General features: G+C 36.6%; 1 protein-coding gene across 1 annotated transcript in view; it reads right to left on the bottom strand.

Moving 5' to 3' along the window:
- Window positions 1-22,334, bottom strand: part of COG5 (component of oligomeric golgi complex 5) — a 194,023-nt gene that overhangs the window by 32,444 nt on the left and 139,245 nt on the right. The window contains exons 11-14 of the mRNA XM_086480612.1: window positions 17,288-17,369; window positions 14,770-14,974; window positions 13,473-13,634; window positions 11,371-11,470 (exon numbers count right to left, since the gene is read on the bottom strand). Coding sequence (XP_086336738.1) covers window positions 11,371-11,470; window positions 13,473-13,634; window positions 14,770-14,974; window positions 17,288-17,369 — 549 coding nt within the window. The remainder of the gene's footprint in view (window positions 1-11,370; window positions 11,471-13,472; window positions 13,635-14,769; window positions 14,975-17,287; window positions 17,370-22,334) is intronic.

The raw sequence follows: 22,334 nt of genomic DNA, 5'->3' as shown, positions 1-22,334 counted from the left end.
CATCTTTAGCTTTTATTACTGTACAGTGAAATAGTAATTATTCTGAAATTATTTTAGTATATAATAGCCTCCCACATATTCTATTTAAATACCTATTAATGAATTCCTTTAATGTGCCAAATATTGAATTAATATTTTTTGTGTTCCCTCACTTGAATAGCATAGATACAAGTTTTTCAATGACAGTAACACTGTGTCTTCAAGGTACCGGTATAATACAATTAATTCACGTATCTCAAAAAGAGGCAGGGAAAATACAATCTTTCACATTACTTACACTACTGTAACTGACCTATTATTTGCAGAAAACCTTTCCCGAAGTGTCATTTCACTACTGTTCTTGACTATTTGTGAGCTTATTACATTTCATACTTCCATCCAAAGTTTACAATATTCGACATTTAGACAGGAGAACTAGATACATTTCCCTGGAACTGTCAGATAAATCCCATTGTTGGAATAGGTCCTGAGTAGTGATTCACCCTCAAATGAAAGCTCACAATTCAATATAACACCATCTAATACGAGTCACAGATTAATTCTTAGAAGATCACATAATAAAAAAGGCAATTAGAAATTCACTTAATGTCATTACAATGAGAATTCATCATGCTTTTCAATTCAAAACCATCACAGGCCTCATAAATTTCCTGGAGTTTAAAATCTGGTGCCAAAATTCCACTGCATGAACAGTATTTTCCCTTCACTGGAAGAAACTGATTCCAGGAAATCTTTTCTCTCTCCCTCTCCACCCTGTTCTTCCTTACTTCGTTGAATTATTCAGCTAGTTAAATTTAGCTATGTCAGATAAGAGGATGGGTGGACAAAAAAACAACAATGCAAGTACCCCAAACCACATAGTTATGTCAGTAAACATCAGTGAACATCCTAATGGACATGCAGCTCACATCTGTTTTCTTGCTACTATAGCATATCTCATTTGAGGAACTTGTGTAAATTAAATAAACAAAACAATGGTTTTGGTTGGTGTAAGGTACTATTCTCCTTAGGAAAACATATGACTAAAGCCAACCCAACAAATGCTTTCCTCCATAAATGACGTCTTATTTTTTCTCATTTCCCTAAGAAGAAACCAGAATTACAGCCCTCCTAGATCAACATTGTCCTTTCTTGCAACATGTGACGGGTAGTTTTCCTTGCCACTAGGCAAACAGGGACACAATGAATGGAGAACTTGTTTAGACCAGCCCCGTCTGCCTTTTCCTAGTCAACCACTAAGTATAGACCAAAAGGTTCAGTAAAAATTCCTGCCTCCATGAATACTCAGAGAAAACTAAGTTCTAAAAATCCCACTGTTCCTTCTCATCCAACTGTTTTATCATTGCAATATTTTAGCTTTTAAATCCCATCTTCGTTTGCATTTCTGCTTTTCTTAACAATTTCACTGATTGAGCCAAGATGTTCCAATACAGTCTCTGGATCAGTTATAATACACTTAGCCTTTTAGATCGTGGACAAAAATATGACATTCATATTGCTTATCATCTAAATAACCCACTGAAAACAGCTTATTTAAATCTTCATTCCCGTCATCAAGCATGACAGACACTTTTTCTTCTACAAATGACATTACGAAAATTCCTTGTAAAGATGCTGTCTCTTTCTCAGCTCAGAATTTAAGCTGAATTAATTGTTGTTTTTCTATTCCACCTGGTGTTTTAGCATTTTCTTTCCTCATTCTCTTTATTGCAACAAAGTTTACAAACCAAGGAGAAGCATTAATAAATTAGAGATTTTTTTTTTTAATAGTAAAAATATAAACCAAGATCAGAGCATATTTACTTGTAATGTCAGGAAGAGAGATCCTGGAAGATCTGTGAAGCTATGGCATGACAGAATTACACTTTCAAAACTACATTACCAAGAACCAACAGCAGACTATTTTCTATTAATTACCATATATCAGAGATGTACCATAAACCCACAAAGAAAGAAATCATGAAAAAAATCAAGACTCATCTGCCACTATATCACAAATAGTTATGATGATGGGATGAATGTGCAGAAAGTTGAGATCTATTTTAAACCTCAGTAATTACAAACTAGTTTTCAAACATACTCAAAGGAAAGGATCAGCTTTTTTCCAAAAAATCTGAAAGACAAAAATAAATTTTCTGGAGTGGTGTGAGAAGATGGTCTGTTTTCTCAGTCTGCCTCTTTAAACTCAAAAAATCTCCCAAATAATCTATTCCAGCCCATTCTAAATGGCTAGCAGAGATATTTAATAGGGAGATATTAATTCTGAATATCTACTAAAAGTGGAAAATTGAAAAGATCATTACAGGTAACTGCAAAAGACTAAGCCAACACAAGCAGCATTAAAGAACACAACAGTAGCTGAAGATGTAAGTAAAGCGTAATTTGGAATCTTGCACCTGCAAATCACAAGTTCAAATATAAACTAGATTGAAAGACGATGATGAGAGATAAACTCTCTCAGTTTCAGCCCTAGTGGAAAGTGGGCATTTATTAAAATTGTCGTAATGTGTATCACTGACAATCTTATTTGAAGCCCCAGGAAGGAGACCTGTGATTGAAAAGGTCTGAGAGAAGAGAAATTAATCTTTAAAAATTATTCCTACAGAGTTGAGACAGAGCACAATGGCAGGATAAAGCACTGAGCCATACAAGTTTTGTGGGCAACATTATTTATACTAAAAATAATTTAAGAACAACTGCAGCAGAGCTGACTTCCATTATATATATTTTGATGCTAATCTTATGTAAGGCATTTGGTGCTGATCAGCATTACAAAGATCAGTGCTCTAAAAATATCTGAACATGACAGATAGATAGATGCTCCTCAGCCTCTATCTCCATCCATTACATTCACTAAAAATAGAATACCCTATTACAGAAGGGGTTCGTTGCACTGGCATCCAAAACAGTGTCATCACAGTTGGCTCAGAGAAATATTTGGCTACCTAAAGAAACTCCTGAAAAGAGTTAATATCTCAGAGTCTTCTTGCAGTATTTGGAGTTGCTAACTAGCCACACCACCACAGACAACTGTGCTCTTTTCAAGGACAAATAGTCTGGTAGAAACACCATGTGCTATTTGAAAATAAGTCCAAGTACAGCTGACAAGCATTACAGATAGAGAAACATATTTAGGAAAGCATATCTTTCGAAGCTGTGTCAATCTAAGAAAATCTTAAGACCAAAAGCAATGTTACTATAGAAGACATCAGCATGTCCTAACTTTTGCCTTAGAGATTTATTTACATCAGAAGTAAGAGAGTATGAATTCCAGATGCAAGAAAAAAATTACCCCCATCTGTCAGCATTTTAAGCTTCCTCTTGAACAGATTTTGCATGTTGCTCTCGTTCAGTCTCATTCACATACTGGCTACACGCACAGCAGTAAATTAAACAGTGCCAGGAAAGGTTCCTGGATCTGGCACGTGATCATCTGTATCGCTGAACTGTTAGGACAGTCATTAGCAAGTTTCTGGCCTGGGTCAACAACTACTCTCCCAAATAATCTCTAGCCACAGCTCAGCAGGGGCAATATTGCAGAGACTAGCCCCAAAAGGGTGCTGGCAGGCAGCCAGGCACTTTGGGGAAGAGGAGCCCTTACCCGCCATGAGGCAGGCTGTCCTGCGCCGGCTGGCTGCAGTGCCCAGGAATGTTCCCAGGCACCTTTTGCTGACTAGTACAGGCGTTACTGTTATGCCCTATATCAGAGACAGAGAGACTTCACAATGGCAAATTAAGTCCCGAGTGTCAGTCATAAACCTTTACCAACCTTGTGCTCTCAACTGAGAGGCAGACATTAACATTAACATCAGGGTGACAGTGTGGAGCAATTTAATACACAGCCTTTCTGCTGCAAAACCAGACATGTTTTACTGATCCTTGAAGTGGCGCCAACACTAATCAGAACAAGCCTCGATGATACAAATTTGCCTTCAAACAGATCTGAGACCAAGCTCATTTACTTACTTACTTACATTTACTGTCCTGAGGACAATTATATGTTTTTCTTTCCACACCCATACTCTATTTCAAAAGAAAATCCAGGCCATTTGGGGCCAAGCAGCGAGTGATCAGGATATATCAGTGTTTGACTCTGAAGGAGTTGTTGAAACAACAACAAATTGTTACATTTTTCTACTTCTTATGCTCTTTTTGGGTATTTACTTTCTTAAACAATAATGCACTAAAAACATCTGTCATCAAGTACATATTACTCATCATTATGACAGACAATAATACTTTACAACAATATAGTCCCAGTTACAATATTTAGTACTAGTTAATTGAAAAGTAGATTTCAGTAAACCCTCAGAACAAATAAAGTTTAGAAATAACGTGTTAGTTTTAATCACAGAATTTTTATGTCAGAGTCACTTTACATTTAAACATTAATCAAATTAAATATTCAGAATTGTTTTACAACATCTGAAATCCAGTTTCACCATTGCATTGAAAAACAGTATCAGGCTAAATCAAAGCTTCCCAGTTACTTCGCAAGAACCTTTTTGTACTTGGCTGAGTACCCGCATATTACTGCTCATATTACTGCTCCACTACTCTGCGACTGGTACATGTTCTAAAACCATGTATAACATTACATAACTTGGATATTTACTGAAGTAAATGTAAATAAATCTCAATGTACTACTGAGATGCAGGATAGTGAGAAAGAGGCTGCCTACTCTATCACAAATACCAGCTGATGCTGACTTTTCCCTCAAAACAACCTAGAATCTAAAAACCCTCATTCACCAAAGAAAATCCATACAAATTTCAGTGTGTCCCAAGTGTACAGTGCCCCATTGCTTTTGGAATCAGAATAGCAAGTTCTCTCCCATTTTGCCTTTTGGCACGCCAAGTACCAGATGTCTTCAGTATGTGAATCAATGTCCTGCCCTTTGAGGATACGGGACAACTATTTGAACCTTGGTGCAGAGACTCTAATTTTTGAGGCACTTGGGTCTTCTCTTTAATCTCAAAATTCACTTCTGTTACTGGGTCTTTAGCATTTTAACTTTGAAATATATAAAATACATCAAGTGTCACCTTATGTTTTCCTAAGAAGGTCGGGGAAGAATTTTCCAAAACGCCACGAATGACTGTGCTCTCTGTACAGTGCTTAAAAATTTCCAAGTGGCATATACTAGGCGAACGTGATAATCAGAAAATCCCACAACCATGGCCCAGGGTAAAATCCTGATGAGAAGCCATGCCGCTACCACAAGCTGTGGGCAAAGGATAGATTAGTAGCTCTCCCAGAGCACTGCCCACAGCCTGTATTTTGGGCTTCCACCTCATTCATCAACTTTTGTAAGACGTATGACATAAGTCCAACTACATTTAGTTAAAGGAATAAAAAAACCGATGCAAATTCTCTATTTCCTTCCTCCCTCATTACACCCACCCTCCTTCTCCATCTTCTGAGTGCTTCCTCTTTATGATTGCTTACAAGTCTGACAGTGGGAAAGACCTCCATTATATCATCTGCCTGCAGCCTCTTGTCTGTTGGAAAGTACCCTTTTTTTAGACATTTTTTTCTGAAACATATTACTCCATAAAATACAATGTTCCATATTTAGGAACGTCTCCCAATCACAGGCAATCACAGCTCCCACTGATTTTAGCCTTATCTACCCTAACCTTAGGATAAACACGCCTGGTGTAACATGGCCATGCAGAGTCTTGCTTTGCCTGTACTTCAAGCAAGCATGAACTTGCTCTGCTTGTGCTCCAGGCTGAATGAGTGTTGTGCTCAGCAAGATGCTGAGGCTAAGCTGGTCACCCTGGCTTCAAGTGGAGCTAAAATGTGCCGCCATCCGGGAGCACAGCAGAGTAAGTTTGTGTTTGCCTCAATCATATAAGCTTACCATTACATATCCACATATGAAAATGTTTTTAAGATAGTTTGATCCACCAGAAGTTGCCAGCATAATCAGCCCCACCTGCTCTGAAAAGCAAGTGGGCAACCTGATTTTTACAATCCTGCCTCTGCAAATTACTCTTTGCTTGTTTATTGGCCAAAAGATATGAGGCCACTTTGTCTCTGACAGTGATGCCTTATGGTGGGAGGAGGCAGCAAGACACAGCCTCCACAAGACAAGACAGGAAGGATTGCTGTGGGACTCTGATTGCAATTAATACAGATAGTCTGACAGGATGACTGTAACTTTAGGGAGGAAATTAGTAGAGGTCTCCAGGTTCAAAAAGTAGGAGAATCGCATCTTATCTAAACAACTGCATTTTCCTGTTCACAGCACAACACATTTCATCTATGTGCACTTGGTGGGTGTGTTAGTGTATTTCAATCCACCCACATGCCAAGCTGAACAGAAATAGCACAAAAGTAAGAGAACATACAGTACTTACATTTCTACTCACAATATATAAGGTAACTGAAATCACCACTCTAAAAGCAGAAAGAATGCAACAAAACCCCCAACAATAAATATTGTTTGAAATAGTCCTGTGCTGGGAAGGGAATAGACTAGATGACCAAATAGGGCTCTTCCATCTTAAATGTCGGTAAGTACAATAGATCTTGCAATCTATTTTTCTGCTTGTTGGCAAAAGCACACATCGTGTAAACTTTCAGAGCTTTTAACCCTCAATGTTTCATGGATTCTCTCAGCAGGACATCCAGTTCTAAGTATCAGTAAGCGAAATAGCTCTACCAAGAGGCAACAGAAAACAGTGATTGAAAAGTTGCAACAAAGAGATTTTTAATTATGACAGAAATCACAACATTTCAAGTACATTTAAAATTCAGCTCAGTAAACGACAAAAGCACAGGTAATCAACTGCAGAAACATAGTTTTGTCTTACTGACAATAAATAGGTGGCTATAATTTTAATGGAATCGTAGAATCATTGGAAGGTTGGAATAGATTGCTAAGATCATCAAGTCCAGCCATTAAACTAAGACCACCATGACCACTAAACCATGTCTACAAGCGCTACATCAACACATTTTTTGAACACCTCCAGGGATGGTGACTCCACCACTTCCCTGGGCAGCCTGTTCCAATATTTTACCACTCTTTCGATAAAGAAATTTTTCCTAACGATCAATCTAAACCTCCTCTGGAACAACTTGAGGCTATTTCCTCTTGTCCTATCACTTTTTACTTGGGAGAAGAGACCAACACCCACCTGGCTACAACCTCCTTTCAGGTAGCTGGAGAGAGCGATAAGGTCTCCCCTCAGCCTCCTCTTCTCCAGGCTAAACAACCCCAGTTCCCTCAGCCACTCCTTATAGGATTTGTGCTGTAAATTCAATCTAATCTCATTTTATATACATTTTAAATCTGATTGTAGCATACAAACAAAATCAAACATGAATTTAAAAGACTCTGGCAATCAACCAACCAAAAATGGACAGCCAAAATCTGTTCACTTCTTATTATGGAAAATTACTGCAGCGTATTACCCTAGAGCAGTTGTCTTTGAAGTGGGGTGCGTGTATCATGGGGGTTATGCAAGACAATCCATTGGGTTGCAGGGAGAAAATACTAGAACTTCAATAGTACATATATGTAACTTATAAATAAATAAATATACATATAAAAAGTTTTTACTGATAGGGATGCATGACCAAAAAAGTTTAGAGACCACTGCCCTAGAGGATCCTGCCCCGCAATTATTGCTGCCATGTCAAAGGCATCTAATGAAGATGCTGGTGAGACAGAAGTTCTCTTTTACTTCTCTTCTCAACTATCAGTCATATAAATGGGTAAAAATTTCTCTAGGAGAAAGATTTATGAGCTCCTATCTTTTGTTAAGCAGCATAGATCCGCAAAAAAAACCAACCCCAAATTACCCAACTTCTCCTTTGTTTTCAGGAAATGCAATTTACTAGTTTCTCATTAATCTCTTTCCTCCACTGTACTTATTGTCAGCATTTCATCAAAGAGTTAATTTTCCTTATGTGGACAGTTAAACAAGAACACAGCACGTTATATGTGTCAATCAAGACATGTAACTTAAAGTATTTGTAAATGGGAATGGAAGACCCCTCTGGAAAACGCTTAAATCAAGGAGAAAAGTTAGTGTTCTTTTTTATCTGGGCTACCACAGTTGTGTGAAAAAGTGGCTAGTGAACAAAATCCGGCTCAGCAAGTAGCCATTATGTTAAAAAGCAAGCAATGGATTACACTGTGAAAATGCAGAAGAGGAAAATTTTGCTCTTATCCAAAACATGATGATCAGATCTGTTAATCTGTCTTCCAATCTGGAATGAGAAGGATGTAGAAATGGTGACTAAATGGAAATCTTGCAGTGTCTGTAATCGCTATGAAGATGTTTGGGTTGCCTGATATAGGGAAAAAGTGGTAAGAAGAGACAAAAATAATAACGGCATACAGAAAATATACCAAGCACCCTTCCTCAGCACCACCTAACAAAACACAGGATGGGTGGTGAAGTTGAAACGTAATGCTCTTAAATTAACAGAAATATTTTTTTTAATTCAGTCAGTGTATAATTATCCCTTCAAGCTGTGTAGAGTAAGAACATCTGCAATTACACTGAGTGAAATTAGGACAATAATTCCGAACGCTTCATGACATACACCAACTACATCAAGCATCAGCAAGGGGTTAGTTGAAGATTCACCCAACAGCAGAATGTATCTACCTATTGCTTACAGAGGGTTATTTGTATCTTCTCTGAAATAATTTGAACTGCTTAATACAAGAACAGGTCTCAGGCACAGCGACAGCTAGCTCTTGGTGCGGGGAAAGCTCAAAAGCAAAAGCCAGCAGTGTACGAAGTCACAAGTAACACAAACATTTTGGACTCGCAGGAAAAGGCCAGTTTTTCTTACTTGTTTTTGCTTTAGTACTATATGTACAGATTCCTAGATGCTGCTTTTACTCACAGGTAAAATCTTTGAGTCTTGAATGACATTTTTCTTGTTATTTGTCCTATCTAAAGCCAATTGGAGAAACAGCGATGAAATCTTAGCGAATTGTAATTCCTTTTTTTTTTTGTGAAATTAAATAAATAAAAAGCCTGACACCAGAATGAATGTCTCAACATTTTTAGGACTGCACATTTCAGTTTTTCATCATTGAAATCTACCTGCAATATTACAACACTGTTAAAAAAAAATGTCTAATGACTCTTAAAAGCCCTCCCCCAATCTTCCTTCACTGAGAATTCTGAGATTCTTTTGTTGACGTTTGATTTTGAAGAGAACTCAATTGTGAATTCCTCCAGGAAATTAAATTTCCATCTTTAGCACTGCTCTACTACAGCTATCAAAAATGAAGCATCTGAGCGGAAATGTTACATGGTCACCCTTCTCAGCTTTAGAAAGCTATCGTTGGAGGCTGGATTGCAAGACTGAATGAAGACTGCATTCTTGGCTACACCACTAAAACATAACGAAACAGTGCTGTCTGACAAACTCCTGTTCTACACACAGTGCATATTTCAAGCTCAACCCGTCTGCCCAAAATAAAAGTTAAGATGTTCTAGATTATATCCACAAGCATGGCACAGGACAAGTGGGAAAGCCATGCTCTTCTGGAGAGGCAGCTGGACGCTTGGCATGACATTTTAGCACTTTGAAGATGGTACTGTACACCTGTGCCTTGGCAACTGTGTTGAGCCCTTCCAGTTTTTAATTGTGCAGCATGTATATCAGTAAGAAAAGAAAAAAAAGTAGCTGTGTGATAGATAGTTGATATTGTTTTACAATTTGCAGGTATATTCTTGAACGACAGTCATGTTCATTCTGCCAGTTTGACTAACACTGTCACTTAGTTTTAGTTTTTCAAAGTTTCAGGTTTTATTTTCAGTTGCCAAATTCAAGACATTCAAGGGCTCAGACTCCCTCTTTACTCCTACACTCTTTTAGTTTAAGGTCAGCTAATACAAAGCCACAAATCATACACTTGTCAGCTTATTTCCACATATCCTTTTTTTCAGTGTTTCTTAAGAATTTGCCAGCTGGCTGATCACAAAACGATGTATGCTTTTGAACAACCCAATGGCCAATTCAAACTCCAACAGAGATGAGCACAACAGACCCTAGTGCTTTCACAGCTACAGCTAAGAAGTCTTTTTTTGCAGGGGAATGCTGCTACTTGACACTACACTTCATGATAAATAGAGACAAAAGTGTAGTATTTTTTACTCGTGATGACTCTCGCAACCTACTAAAAATCCTTATTTCTTTCATGAGCAGATTTCACTCTGCAATTATGAAGCCGTGATTCAGTGTTTTTAAAGGACAACCCAACTTAAGCACTATGCTCTACATATATAGCGAAATACATAAGCACATATTTTTATTTTAAGATTTAAAATATTCTTTATGGCCTTCATGACTGCTTCACCTACATTCCTCTTCCATACACTAGTTTGTAAACTTCCAGAACAATTCACCTGACAGACATGGTAAACAAGGTATATGTTACTGAATTTCAGTTCTTTTAAAGCTATTCAGAGACAGCAGGTGTATAAAAGGCAAACAGAATCCATACTAACTTAATTGCTGCAATGTTTTGTAGCCAATTGTTACAAAAATATTAGTAAGCATCTCTATCTAAATGAACCAGATAGTGAATGAATGTCACTGGAGTCTGAGTTTGCTTTCAAAGTTATTGAAATTGAATTACACACTTTCAGAATTAATGTTGATTAAGTGAACTATCTTGCTTACAAATACAAGTAGTTAGTCACTTCTTGCAGGTCCACGTATTGCAAAAATTAATTTTCATCTCTTCATAAGAAAAGCATTAAAATTTCGGCAACAGACTTCACGAGAAAATTGATCTTAAAAATTATTTTTTTACCATCCATTGGCTTTTCTGGGGATCCTTCCCCAAAGGATAAGACTTTGGGGATCCTTCCTCTATTCAGTTTAACACTAGATAACAGTGCATGGCAAACGACCGGAAGCATTTGACAAATGCAAACAAATCAAAGATCATTTAAATATGTGGCAAATAATAAGTATACGGAAAAAAAGCCCAAATTTTGTTGCAAATAGTGAAAAAATGTATATGAATAGTCCAGATTTTAATACCATAAAGACAATGTATCATGTAACTGATGGAATATCAAAAGTTGGTAAATATTAAACCGAACTAAATTGTCTTAATTTTACTTAGTGACAACTACAATTCTGATTTTTTTAAAATTAATATGGCAAATTCAATTTGGAGTTATACAGACAAATTTTATTGCTATCATAGACTGTTTATCTGAAGGCAGAATTTAACGGAAAATGTTTCCAAATACAACGGAAAGCCAATTCGAAGGTTTTGTCTATCTAGATTGCTTTACTGTTTTGTTACAAATCTATAAAAAACAGAACATTGTACATAGAAAAACATAAGTTTTTAGAAATTGAAAATTACTTACAAGCTGCTCAGACTTTACAGTGTAGAGCTGAACGGTCTTGGCCACATTTTTTGCCACAGCTAAACTCAGGTCTGGATCAACAGCAGCCACATTTAGCTCACTGGAAGCAAAGATTACAAATTTTAATTAACAACTGAATAGTAATTGATAAAGAATTAACTATGAAGGTGTAGTTACATGGCATGTCAATTTAGAGACAGTAAGACATACAACCAAGTCTTCCTAAGCACTGTAATTCAGTTTACAATTTAACAAGTCATTTGGGAATTTTATGTGCAGTGTTCCTATTCTAGTAAAAATGAGCAAAGTTTAGGAATGACACTTCAGTATGAAATCACTATTAGTAAGCCATTCAAAAATATTGACTGCAATTAACTACATTCAAGCTTTGGCAGCAGCCTTCAAACATTACAGGTGAATACACAGTCACTCAACTCTGGAATTACATGAGCTGTGCAGAAATACCCAGGGGACGTCTTAGCTTGACACAACTAATAAGCTGTGTTTTAGACAATCCTTGTAGTAACAGAAGCCCCAAAGGAATGGCAGGGAACAAAGGGAAGAAGGAAAAGATTTCTAAATCACTTCTAGTATTTCTTGTTCATGGAACTCCACAGATCTCCATAGGTTAGGGCTGCATTCATAAATGCACTGTTGAAAACAGATAAGCACAAAGATAATCGTGTTGCTAGTAATGAGATTAACCTCTCTCAAGAAGGACAGTCACTAGGCACCCTGATATAGGAATAACCTTCTCCGAGAACTCTGCAGGGCCCAAACATCATTAGCTAAAAGTCACTCTAGAAACTCAGCTGAAATTTCACAATTTCCATATCGTTTTCCCTTCTTCTCTGCAAGGAGCAAAATAACATCAATAACCACACCAATACGCATGTTCTGAACATCTGCAGCTCCCAGTCACAAGTACAGTGTCAGTATTTAACATTACACACACACACACTCACATGCACATACTGTGAATACTGCCCACCATTTTCAGACTGTATTAAACAGTAGTCCTTACCGAAACCTTATGAGAGAAAATACATCATTGGCAATTTAAGCATCTCATTTTACAAATTCTACCTAGAATAGTCATCTTTATCTATTACCTTGCTGTCTCACTCTAACAGAATATTTACATCAGGTATTATCACTTGCAGCCAAGCAACTACCACCTTCCCTTTGACACAGTCAGAATTAATAATTAAGATATCAGACATTTACAATACATGTGAAGTTTCTCTTCCTGATGTTCTATAAGCTTAAACAGTAAAACCTGAATTAAAATCTCAGTTATTCAAAAAAACCCACCCCAAAATACAGAAAATAAATAATAAATAATAGAATTTATAATAAATTATAAATAATAATAGAAGTGATTATCCCACTGTATTCAGTGTTGGTGCAGCCTCACCTTGAGCACTGTGTGCAACTCTGGGCCCCACAATTTAAGAAGGAAGTTACTTGAATATATCCAGAGGAGGGCAACAAAGCTGGTGAAAGGGCTGGAAGGAATGTCCTATGAGGAGCGACTAAGGACTTCGGGACTGTCTAGTTTGGAGAAAAGGAGGCTGAGGGGCCACCTCATGGCTCTCTACAGCCTCCTGGGAAGCAGAAGTGGAGAGGGAAATGCTGGTCTCTTCTCCCTGGGATCCAGTGAGAGGACATGTGGGAACAGTTCAAAGCTGCATCAGGGGAGGTTTAGGCTGGACGTTAGGAAGCATTTCTTTACAGAGAGGGTGGTCAAACACTGGAAGAAGCTACCTGGAGAGGTGATCGATGCCCCAAGCCTGTCAGTATTTAAAAGGCATTTGGACAACGCCCTTAACAACATGCTTTAACATTTGGTCAGCTCTGAATTGGTCAGGCAGTTGGACTAGATGATTGCTATAGGTCCCTTCCAACTGAAACAGTCTATTCTATTCTAGTCTAATCCAGTCTAGTCTATTCTAAATCCTGACTTAAATTTTACACTGACTAGTTTTCTAACTAAAGAGTAATCAACCTTTTATGGCTAGGGAAGTATAATTTCTAAACTTGTAACTTATGAGAAAAAACATATTGAAGGTTGCATTTTGCAATGTATTATACGTGCATACCTGGCTATAGTTTTAATTATGCTGTCAAGCTCATCAGAAGAAGGAGGATTCCGACCTCCAGGAGGGAAGACAAGATTGATGGGGTCAAAGAGTCGAGATAAGGATTTTGACAAATAAGCAGCTTCATATTGTTGCAGTGAATCTTTCAAGGCCTTTTCTGGACTGTGGATATAAGAGAAAATTACTACACTTTAAACTAAAATTCACAATAGCATTGAATCTTTCCAGTCCATACAATATTTACAGTATTGAACCTGTTTTTTCTTTCTGCTTTTTAAACATATGCACTTGAAAAGTCTTCAGTAGTGTATGACACCTTGCTTTTCACTTGAACCATGTAACTAGTCAGGGAGCCATTCTGTGTAGTTCAATACAGTTCTTAGCACTTTCTGGAAGACCTACATGGAATCCCTAATTCAATGTGTTCTTATGACAAACGTCACTAAAAACATCTGCAAAATATCAGCAAGATAACCAGAACTGCAATGAAAGACCTTTTTATATTCGCATATTAGCAGATAGCTTGTACTCAATGATACATTAAAAAAAAAAAAAGTATCTCCTGGTAGACGCATGCGTACAGAAAGCTTCAAATAGAAAGACTCTTCTTAAATCTACCTTTAATAAGCTTCAGTCTTTAGCATTTCTATTTGTGATAAGTAAGCAGTAGCGCATTCTACCTCAGTATCAGAAGTTTGGTGAACTCTTCACTTTGCTTCCATTGAAGTCAATGATAAGTCTCCCACTGACTGCTCAGCAACATATTTAAGCCAAATCTCACATAAAATATTAATTTTACCTTACATAAATCTATAAGTTCTAATAGACTTGATGAGCCTGTTTCAGTCTGATCTTTCTAATATCTACCACTCAAATCATGTTTATTTTACGATGCATAAATATAAAAACTGTGAATTATAACAAATGAGCATTTGTGACACTCCAACAATTGCGGTATCATTAACAGAAAGCTACTGCTGTAATCGCAACACACACAGAACTGAATTTTCACCATTCTGCTTTTTTTTTCACACAGAGAGACAAAAAGATAAAATCAATTCCAACATCAGAGACTTTGTGAAACACAAGACAATCCAATACTGTTAATTATATAACCTAATGAAAATACTACAGCTCTAAAATAATATTAAAGCAATACATGCAAGAGGAAAAAAAAAAGTGTTTAAAATTTTCCCACTCTGACAATTTGAGTAACACTGAATTCTTAAAAATATTCTGGGTTTTTTGCAGGGTGCAAAGCTTTACATTTTATTGCCTTAGAGTTCATAATACATACTCATAATCTTGGTTTTTTTGCATGAATATGTCTTGTGTATCTTCTTCCATTTGTTGTAGTTCAGCAAAGAGATCAGTAGTTCCACTTGTATTAAAATTCCTCTGAATATTTTGACTATATTGTTGCAGGCGCTTCCACAAGTCATTATAAAGCCTCAGTAATTTAGGGTATTCTCCTTCAAAAGCTTGTTTCAAAAACATAGAGGCTGCAAAATAAAGCAGTAAGCAACATGCATTGCTAAGTTCAAATTAATTTTTTGATTCACATAAACAACATGTATCCTTGCATTTATAGCAGTGAATGATATACAATTTTACCCTAACTTTAATATTAATAGTGTAATATTTATAATTAGTTTCAAAGTGTCATGAGCTATCACATTAAATGCAGTTGACAAAGGTATCTAAAGCACCAGCATAAAATCCACAATTGGAAGACTGGACATAGAAAACTTACTTTGTACAATAAAGATACTAATCATGGTTGTGAAGCGTTTAGTATCAAACTTAATAATTACTATTACCATTCATTTAAGGCCAAAGTGTGATTAGAAATCTCTAAATCCAGAGATTTTCCAACCATTGTTTGATGGGGGAGAAGTGTGGGTCTGTGCAACTTTGAAGATACCTATTTAAAGCAAACAAAGATAACTTCTATGAGTCTAAATCTTAAGAAATCTGATGAGGGAAGCATATACTTTTACACACACTTCTTAAAACATGGTACCTGAAATGCAATTCCTAAACTTGTCAAATAAGGAATGACAAAGCCAGCAGAAAAAAACACCATTATTTTCAGCCTTGAAGGGCTTGCAGCAAGTAACAGGAAATGAAACAAATGTACAACTGTTTTAGCAACTGATGTTAATCTTGCTCTAACATCACCCATACTTTATGGATTTCCCATTGCATTAGGAGATTAACACTGTTTCATTCATTTGTAGGTTCTTCAGGTTCCAGACATCTGCCCTATTTCACCCAGCATATCCTTTCAACTCAAATGTATTCTAATTTTGAATACTAGACTATTCGTATTTGTTATCAAACACAGAGTTATTTTAGGTCAGAAAGCTGTTTATAGACTGTCCCAAACTCACAAAAGCATGATCTATTACCACACTCGATAAACTGGCATAAATTCCTATTTTTACACTGTTTTTCTGATAGCATCTAGTCTTCCTCTGATCTATATGATCCAGTGGTCTGTGACTCATGTCAGTGGATTCAATTACTTAGAATTTATATGTTAAAAATGAACATTATCATATAGATGCATCACTTAAATTAAACTCTACTAGCTTTAAGTGTTGTTTCCCTAAAATTCAGCTGTAGCAAAGTAAAAATATCATTCACGGTTCAAAAATCCAACCACTCCTTCTAATCATTTCCCTGAAAAACATTACTAAAAATCATAAGTAATAAAATATTTTTGAATAACTGTCAGAAAAAGTACTGCTGACAAAACTAAGAGTTCTCTTACTTCTCCAATGTTGACTGATCCCATTAACTGATGTCACAATTTTACAATCTTAAAACCAAGTGCTGAAAACAGGTAGCAGATAGAGATTCTGGGTATGTATATACTGCTGTTAAAGCAATGCGTGAGGCAAACAGTAAAATTAATATGTTTTAACACAATATGAATACATTTTCTTTTGGGATCATCTAGTTACTTAGCAACCACTGAACATGAATCAACCAGCTAGTTCCTCAAATTATATTGGTGCCATAAAGCCTGGAAGGTCCAAATTTTGAAGGGCCAATGCAATAGCAGAGATCACAAAGATAAATGCAAATCTATGCACTTTATCTGTATGTGCAAAAGATTAACTTTATACACTGTATACAAACATGAAAGATATATTTACGAAAGCACCAAACTCACCTGTGATCCAATTGCATGCTGCATTAGCATGTACTGGTAATAGTACTGTCTTATGTTTATACATTATTTTTATTCAATATTCCTTGACTGTATCTGCTATTTATGTATTACATATGTACAGAAAATATTGTGTATAGTCAGAACATCAGCCATTTACCTATACTGAGACAAGACACAATTTTGAAGAAACTCAACTCCTATTTATAAAGGTATCAAAAAATGGCTAAAATCACATTTTTACAAGTAATCAGTGTTTAACAGGAAAAGACTGTAAGAACTGCTCTTTAAAATCAAATTACTATTTTTGAATTTGGCAAACCCATTCTCTTTGGAAAGAATAATGTACCATTCCAAACATTTTTACCTCCACATACAGTTGCAAAAATACGTTTTTGTTATTAGATAATGACTACTTAATGAAGCAGAAAACATTTCTTTCTGAAAATTCAACCACAGTTTAGGAGGAGCACCCTGTTTGGTTACAAAACCAAGAGGTTTTAACTTCACTGACCTCGCACTGAGTGAACCACTGTTATAGATCTAGTAGAGGAGATAATGAGCAAAGCGCTTACTGAAACGAGAGATTCAAAATAACTATAGAACACATTACAAATCATCTATTCTGAATACTTACAGTCTGTTGCTGACTGAAACTGAGAGGAAAGTGTCTGAGTTACTGCAGTCCAAAATTTGTACAAAATATCACACTGGCCATCCTGAGAGCAAGGGACAAAAGAAATACAAGTTTGAAAACACACTCTTTTTAAAGAATGTTATACAATGCAAATGCTTCCAGTCAAAGCCGTTCTACTGTCCCTGAGAATAAAAATTAAGTAAATGAAATCTGAGAAGTGTTCCTCAAGTTTAAAGCTAGAAAAAATATTGAATAAACCAAAAATAAAAGCTTCAGTCTTCTCTCAAATGGAATGTTTTCCTTCAAGTCTGAGAGAAATGCTCCCAGCCCTCTAGGGGCATGAGTGTAGACCGAAGCAGCACACCTCAGGAGCCATGTTAGAAAATCTCTTTGCATTGTAGTGACCTTCACACTCCATGGGGGTTCTCATGCTGGCTACATCACAGCAACTACTGTTACTGCCATTACAACATGCTTGCAAACACTGACCAGGGGCCAAAACCCACACATGCTGCCCTGCTTCACACAGAACAGTTTCCTGTTTCTAAAAACATAAAACACATGAAAATACAGTGAACCTCACAGTCGACTATTCACGACCTTGTGTCAACAGGGCTTGCTGTCAGAAGTGGAAACAAGGCAGCATATTCTTCCAAAAAGGACACAGGAGAAATGGCAGGTTGTTTCCTTACTCCCCCCAACATCTTGCACCTAGGCTTAAGCATTAAAGCATGACTTTGTTTTCTCTTTTTTCCTTTCTTCCTGTCTGTGTGTTTGAGGTAGAAAAAATTACAAGAGATGACGATGGGTATCCTGTCCTGCCCACTCATTAGATACTTGGAAGGCTGTCCAGTGTTCTCATGGGAAGGGGAAGCTCACTCTGGACAGAACAGTTTTCTTCATTGCATGGTACACAGGTAATGTACTGACCCTACTGTATAAATTAACCAGTTCGACCAAGTCACCATAGTAATGATAATCAGCACAAAGTGATCAGAATGAGAAGTGCCAGCAGTGATGACAAATGTCAGCAGTTCTACGGATCTTTTGCTGGCACTTGGCTGTTTCTATCCTGGCTCTCCGAAACATCCGAAGTTTTAAATCAAAGCACAACATTCACAGCTAAAGATAGGTTTAGGCAAAGGGCTCAACACTGAAATTGCTTTCCTTTTTGGCACTGCCAGTGACTTCACTATGAGAAAAATGAAAAAAAAACCCAACCAAACAACATTAGTTCTTGTTAATAAGACAGGCCCTTTTAAAGTGTCAGTTCAACTTCTGCACTGCCCAGCACCACAAAAAGGAGGAGATTAGCTAGCAAATATAAAAGTCCAGCTACTCAGAATTGATTTACTACTTAAGACGACAAAGGAAGAAGGAATGCACTCTATTCACTTGCATTGGCAATAACATGCAAAGCAATTAAGGTGTTTAGAACGTCATCCATTAACAGGGTACCACTGCACCCCACTTTAAGATTTAGTCATTGAAAGACTGCAAGTTCAAGTTCAAGTTTCAGTTCCATCTTAAAGAATTGATACAAAACCTGAAAATCAGTCAAAGGTACACTCAGACATCTAAAAAAAGATTATCAGATAGAATGTTTTCACAAATGCTGAGATTAGATGAGGAACTCATCCAACCCTACCCCTCATCTCTAAAGATATTCAAAGAAAGATAAAATTTATGGTTCATGTGTTGAGAATTGAAAGAGAACATCTTTTATGCTGTCGGACTCATACTTGTTAAATGTATGAGAATTAACATAGAATACTAAAATAAACTGGGATGATGGAATCTCATTTTTGACTGCTTGAGGACACTCAGGAATTCAGAAACGGAAGTAACTTATTTTATAGCTCTGTATTTTCTGTAAAATCATACTTTATTTTCATATATGGGCAAAGCAAAATTATAATATCAGACAGTGATTTGGAAGGTGCACTGCATAAAATGTTTTTGTTTTTCTGTAAATTTATTACTATAGCATAAACATGAAATTACTCAGCTCTTCATTTCACGGTTTCACATTTAAAACATGAAAATTATTATAAAACAAATAGCCTTTCACATCAACTATAGAATAAATGAATTAGCTTTCATATTCTCTATCCCAACCTGGAACAATGTTTGCCTATTCAGCATGGTAACTTAATTCAATTTCTAAATAACCTAATGGAGGTGGAAAAATACTTACAGAGCACTTTCAAACAACTTTTTTTTCATTACTGTAATCACCATCTACACCTCTGTCATCATCTCAGCAGAAAATACAATTATTAAAGGGTCTTGAAAACAAACTTGCATGTAGTCCCTCCACATCAACATTTCTATCTTAATTGTCAGATTCAACATGGTGACAACTAACAGGAACATCCATGTGACAACATTTAATGTTCTTATGAAAAATACATAACTTTTGTATGTGCCTATACATATACATATATATTATAAAGTCAGATATATATACATATGTACTCATGTAAACATTTGCATAGTAGCCACAGTTGTACCAATTAAGCCTCTGCCCTTTGGCTTGCGTCTTCTGACCTGGGCAAATACTGTCACTAACTGCATCAGAACTTTTTAGCGAGGAAGGCACCGCGTCTCGGCTAACAACAGTATTATGTATGAGGAGAAACAGGGGGGAAATCTACATGGAAAATTCAAATAACATTTCATACTGATTGACTACTCAGTCAAAAATGTTTAGGGGAAAAAATGACTAATGCCTCAGTTTTGGACCAACTAAAACCAAAACCTATAGAGCCATTACTGTTTGCTTCTATAATGTAAGATACAGGATTTCACTTTGTCCAGTGTTGAGATGCAGTCACTCCGGAGGTGAAATATAGCTGCTGATTAATAGCACACAAAAGACCATGTAAGAGTTTGTGGCAGGAACTAGAGAATACTGTTGCCTACGCATGCACCAGGGGGTATTTAAGTGGGTGGACTGCAGCTACCAAAAATGGAATACAGCAAGGCATTAGCATTAGATATTTCTGCTGGAGCAAAAAGTGCCATATGCAACCATGAGCATCCAGAAACCATGTCTTTATTTTGTTTAAACCTGTAATTTCTTTTGCTTACACAGTAACTCAATACACTGGTTTTTAAGTACTTTTAAGTATTTCACTGTTTTTTTTTTTAAATAATGTATTCTAATATAGATTACATCTGTGCCTGTAGATCACAATGGAAATTATAATTTAACTATTTAAAATACAACATGCAATTCCATTTGACAATAAACAATACTAGAAAATGACACCAAAAAAAAAGGTAGCAAAAGGAGTGCTTTTCTCCAGCTTAGCAGGAAATTAAGGGAATGTCCTCCTCCTTGTACTAGACAACTTCTTCAAGGACTTAAGAAGATAGGCAGGATGAAGGTGGAAGAGGAAAGAGCAGTACTGCTTGCCTGAAATGTACACAGCAAATCTACTGCCTCATCTTATTGTAATGGAAAGTTTGTATGCTGCATATAGCACTGTGAGCAACATCCTACAGCATCAGAAAGTAACTGCTCCTTTGGGCCTTTCACTTTCAGAAAATGTCATCTAGCTAAAATTGCTTTCTTGTCATCTTCCCATCTGTAGATAGGAATTTGGTCCTCCTCTACACTTACACCAAATATCCTCACTTTAGACAATGTATGCGAGCATTGGGTACATCCACATTAGCAATTCAGCCTGTAGAAGGGACTCTTTTTGGTGCAAATGTCTTGTGTCTATACTTGTTGTCTTGCAGAACACACTGAAGTGTGCTAGCAGACTACCTTCCACTATTCAAGGAACATACTACCTCATCACTAGCTTAAAAAGAACAACTTCTGAAATTAAATAGCTTTTTGCAGCATATCATCATATTTTTGTAACAGAACCCACAAGGATGTACTAATATTTTTATAAACTAGTATTCTGAGACTTTAAATTGGGAATTTTCCATTTCTCTTGCTTCTGAAAATGAAACAAAATTGAAAGATATTAAATTACTTACACCCCCTCCAAAATAAAAATGCTTGCTTTGAAATCTAGTCACAAGCAGATTAACATCTTGTGATACAATCCCTTGTAGCAAGAGCAGCTGACAAGATGAGTAATGAACTGCATCCGATTATCTTTTCAGCTCTGTGGCAATCATTTTGCAACAGCTTCCTATTCGATAACCAACAGCACTAGAAAAAGGTCACCATTCTGTTGTATTTTCCCCCCATCAGTGTATGTGTTTAATAATGCAGAGAACACATAAACCTTTGGAAGTGAAGAAGTCTGGTACTGTTACCTGGGGCAAAACTGTTTCAGGTGCATATTGCATATACAGAAATCCCACATAAAACATCTATATATAATTTCAAGTCTCTCAGAAGGAAATTATTACACTTCAGCATACAGTAGAATATTATTACCTCTTTTCACAAAATATGTTCTTTCTTCAACAAAAGAAACTTAACTGTAATTGATGGTATCTGGAACTTAGGACAGGCAAGATTCAGGGTGATATATACATATTTTCCCCATGATGGAATACAAGTGAATTAAATCTATGAACATTAATTGCAAGGAACCGTAGGACTATAATGGCAAAACAGGATTTTCGCCCTAAAGCAGATCCATTTAACTTAGCATTTTTGAGTCGATGGTACTCTCTGTTCACAGCTTTATTTTGATCTCACAGCAGAGAAAATATGCATAAAAATCATACTTTGCACCACTATAAAATGGCTGGGAGGTTAAGATCAGCCACAGAACTGGCTATTTTTTCAGTAAAATCTGATGTGAAAATGCTCCTATACCTAAACTACACTTAGATAAACTAATAATCTACCAACCCAAACTGGAATTAAAAATACTGTTGCTGCTGTTCCTGTGCCTAGCGACCACTTTATTCCTCAGAACTGATACAGCTGAGCAGGCACTCAAACAACTTAGTAGACCCTAGGCAACTCCTTGGTCAGTGCAAGACAGCTTAGACCCATCTTCCTCTTGTCAATTCTTTGCTTTCAGAAACAAACTGAACAACTGCCCAGTAACATAAACTAGGACAA

The sequence above is a fragment of the Leptosomus discolor genome, chromosome 1, assembly GCF_034619465.1.
Source record: "Leptosomus discolor isolate bLepDis1 chromosome 1, bLepDis1.hap2, whole genome shotgun sequence".
In the NCBI taxonomy this organism is placed as follows: Eukaryota; Metazoa; Chordata; class Aves; order Leptosomiformes; family Leptosomidae; genus Leptosomus; species Leptosomus discolor.
Note: the sequence above shows the minus strand (reverse complement) of the source record. Positions and strands in the feature narration are given on the sequence as shown.